We start from the raw sequence: 2,840 nt of genomic DNA, 5'->3' as shown, positions 1-2,840 counted from the left end.
TATACAAGATTTTTTCTTAAAAAGGCAATAAGTAGGATTATTACTGTGCAAAACCCACAACCATTTTACCAAAACATGTCCCAAGAAAGAACATACTTAATCATTGATGTACTGAATTTTTGTTTGAAATTAAATATTGTAATGAATCTCATACTAAAAAAATAAAAAAATAAAGTCATATGAGAATCAGTCATACATGGTATGTACGTGCCTATGTACATACAAAGAAGTCACATACACGTCTACATACATACATATATGGTAGACGCCTACATTTTGGTATTATTTCATCTACAATAATTGTCAAAGTATTATATATTATGAAAATAAAAAATGAGAGAGAGAGAGAGAGAATTTAAAAGGAAATAAATAAATAAATAAATAAAAATGAAGAGGTTTATATAAATGAATGAAGACAGAGACATGTACTGTAATTTCCCAGTTCTTCCCCAAAGAGTCTTCCTTGTTTGTGCAGCAAGATCATGAAAAACCACACGCACTGAAGAAGAAAATCGTCTGCCGCTTGAGCTGCTGCTGCTGTTGTGTTGGTTGCTTCCGTCAGAAGGTTCTCTTTCAAATACTATATAAAAATACTCTATTTGGAGTGTAGGAGAAAGAAAAGAAAAGAGTTTCGGCAATAATATTATAATCAATCATTCATCGTCCGACGACACTCCACGCCATTGTTAGGAGGAAACAGCTATACATACACCAAGGTAAAATGCATATATCAGCGCAGACTTAAGGAAACGTAAAACCACATGGGTTTCGTGTAGGATTTGTTTTCTTGTAGCTGTGGGTTGGAATTCTCTTCTCTACATCTCTATCCATTGCTTTCTGTCTTTTAGTTATTGAGTTTTGTTTATTAGGTAGGTGAGTGGATTTTGCTGAGGCCCTTTGTTATTGTCTTTTTTCTACCTTCGGTGTGGTTTCCGTTACTTGATTGCTGGGGATGCATTACAATTGTGAATAAAGTTGGGGTTTTTGTTGGTATTGTATTCGTGGGTGTTCTGAATATTGTGCCTTTTTTTTTTCTTTTCTTTTGAGAAGGATTCTGCGGTTAGTCGGTGGCAATTGGAATTTTCCTTGGTTAAATATTTCATCTGGGTACGCCAAAAATCGGGTTAATTTGACAGATCTCTGAGGTGGATTTGGAATTTCTGGGGCTTATGTGAAGGAATCGGTGGTGAAATTAGAGTTTAATTGGTGAAAATCAGTGGTGGGTTGAAGGCAATTGGGGTTCTTTTGCAAGTTTTGTTCGTGGTTCTGGGATTTTTTGGATAGAATCTTGGTGGGTTCTGCAGTTTGTGCGATCTACTGTGGTGGGATTGACCATCATATTGGTTAGTCTTTGTGTCAAGCATTTCTGGAGTGGAGTGTGAGTTTTGCTTCTCCTGGTACCTGCAGAAAAGTTTGATACTTAGGTTATTGTGGTGGAGAGCTATTTATTCTTGGGGGGTTCAAGAAAATGAGTTCTAATGCTTCAGTAGGTGTAATTCAAATGGGAAAACTTGTGGTTCATATTGCTGAGAATGGGCATTCATATGAGCTTGAATGTGATGAATATACTCTTGTTGAGGCCGTGCAGAGGTTCCTTGAATCGGTTTCTGGGATACCATTTAATGATCAGCTTCTTTTGTGCTTGGACATGAAATTGGAATCTCAGCGGCCCCTCTCAACGTACAAACTTCCATCTGATGACCAGGATGTATTTTTGTTCAATAAAGCGAGAATGCGGAGTAATTCACCACTGCCTGCGCCAGAGCAAGTTGAGATAATTGATATCTCTGATCCTCCATTGCCCTCCTCATCTCACAACCCTCATCCTCTAGATGATGTTTCAGACCCGGCATTAAAGGCCTTGCCTTCTTATGAGAGACAATTTAGATATCACTTTCAGTGTGGACATGCTATTTACAGTCGTACATTAGCAAAAATTGAGACATGTGAGAGACTTTTGCAAGAGCAGAAGGTGCAAGAAAGGGCTTTGGAAATTGCAAGGGGTAATTTAGATCACTTCTATAAGATTGTACTGCAAAACTACACAGATTTTATGAAATGTTACTCACAGCAGCACCGTACTCATACCAACCTTCTGGTGAACTTCGGGAGGGATATGGAAAAATTGAGATCTGTAAGGCTTCTTCCACCCTTGCAAACTGCTAACCGGAAATGCTTACTAGATTTTGTGAAAGAAGAAAACTTATGGAAGACAGTGGAGGATTGTAGCATTTCTCACAGGCAATTTGAGAACAAAGTTTCAGAATTTAAACAGGAGTTTGGAGATCTAAAGCGGAATACAGAAACTTTGTATTCTGGCAAAGCTTCATTTCTTGTGAAAGACTTGGATTTGGCTATCAAAGACCACCAGCGGTTTATCAATGAGCAAAAGAGCATAATGCAAGCTTTAAGGTCTCTCTCTCTCTCTCTCTCTCTCTCTCTCTCTCTCTTTCACACACACACACACACACGCATACACGCGCACACGCGCACACACTCACATACACGGACACATACATATATTCAATGCATTTTATATTCCAATTTTTCTGCTGCCTGTGTGGTTGGTATGGCAAGCTTCACGTAATAGCAGTGTAATGTAATCTCATGCAAGGTATATGACAGCAATCTGGTTATTCCAGTTCCTGTGTAATGAACTTTTTCTTGTGTGCCGTCACTAAAGCATCACTCTGGTGCCGTCACTAACATGTCTGCTTACCAATAATTACCGAAACAGTTCACTTGCTTTATGCTTTCTGTTTATTTGTTGTAACCTACTTCTAGGAAAGACATTCCTTGACCTTTTGTGGTGTTAGGAATGAGTGTTTTGATTGGTTATC

General features: G+C 38.3%; 1 protein-coding gene across 1 annotated transcript in view; it reads left to right on the top strand.

Moving 5' to 3' along the window:
- The window catches only part of LOC105155405 (autophagy-related protein 11), a 7,832-nt gene continuing 5,352 nt past the window's right edge, over window positions 361–2,840 (top strand). The window contains exons 1-2 of the mRNA XM_011071279.2: window positions 361–716; window positions 1,051–2,412. Coding sequence (XP_011069581.1) covers window positions 1,469–2,412 — 944 coding nt within the window. The 5' untranslated portion in view covers window positions 361–716; window positions 1,051–1,468. The remainder of the gene's footprint in view (window positions 717–1,050; window positions 2,413–2,840) is intronic.

This window comes from Sesamum indicum, linkage group LG2, assembly GCF_000512975.1.
Source record: "Sesamum indicum cultivar Zhongzhi No. 13 linkage group LG2, S_indicum_v1.0, whole genome shotgun sequence".
In the NCBI taxonomy this organism is placed as follows: domain Eukaryota; kingdom Viridiplantae; phylum Streptophyta; class Magnoliopsida; order Lamiales; family Pedaliaceae; genus Sesamum; species Sesamum indicum.
Note: the sequence above shows the minus strand (reverse complement) of the source record. Positions and strands in the feature narration are given on the sequence as shown.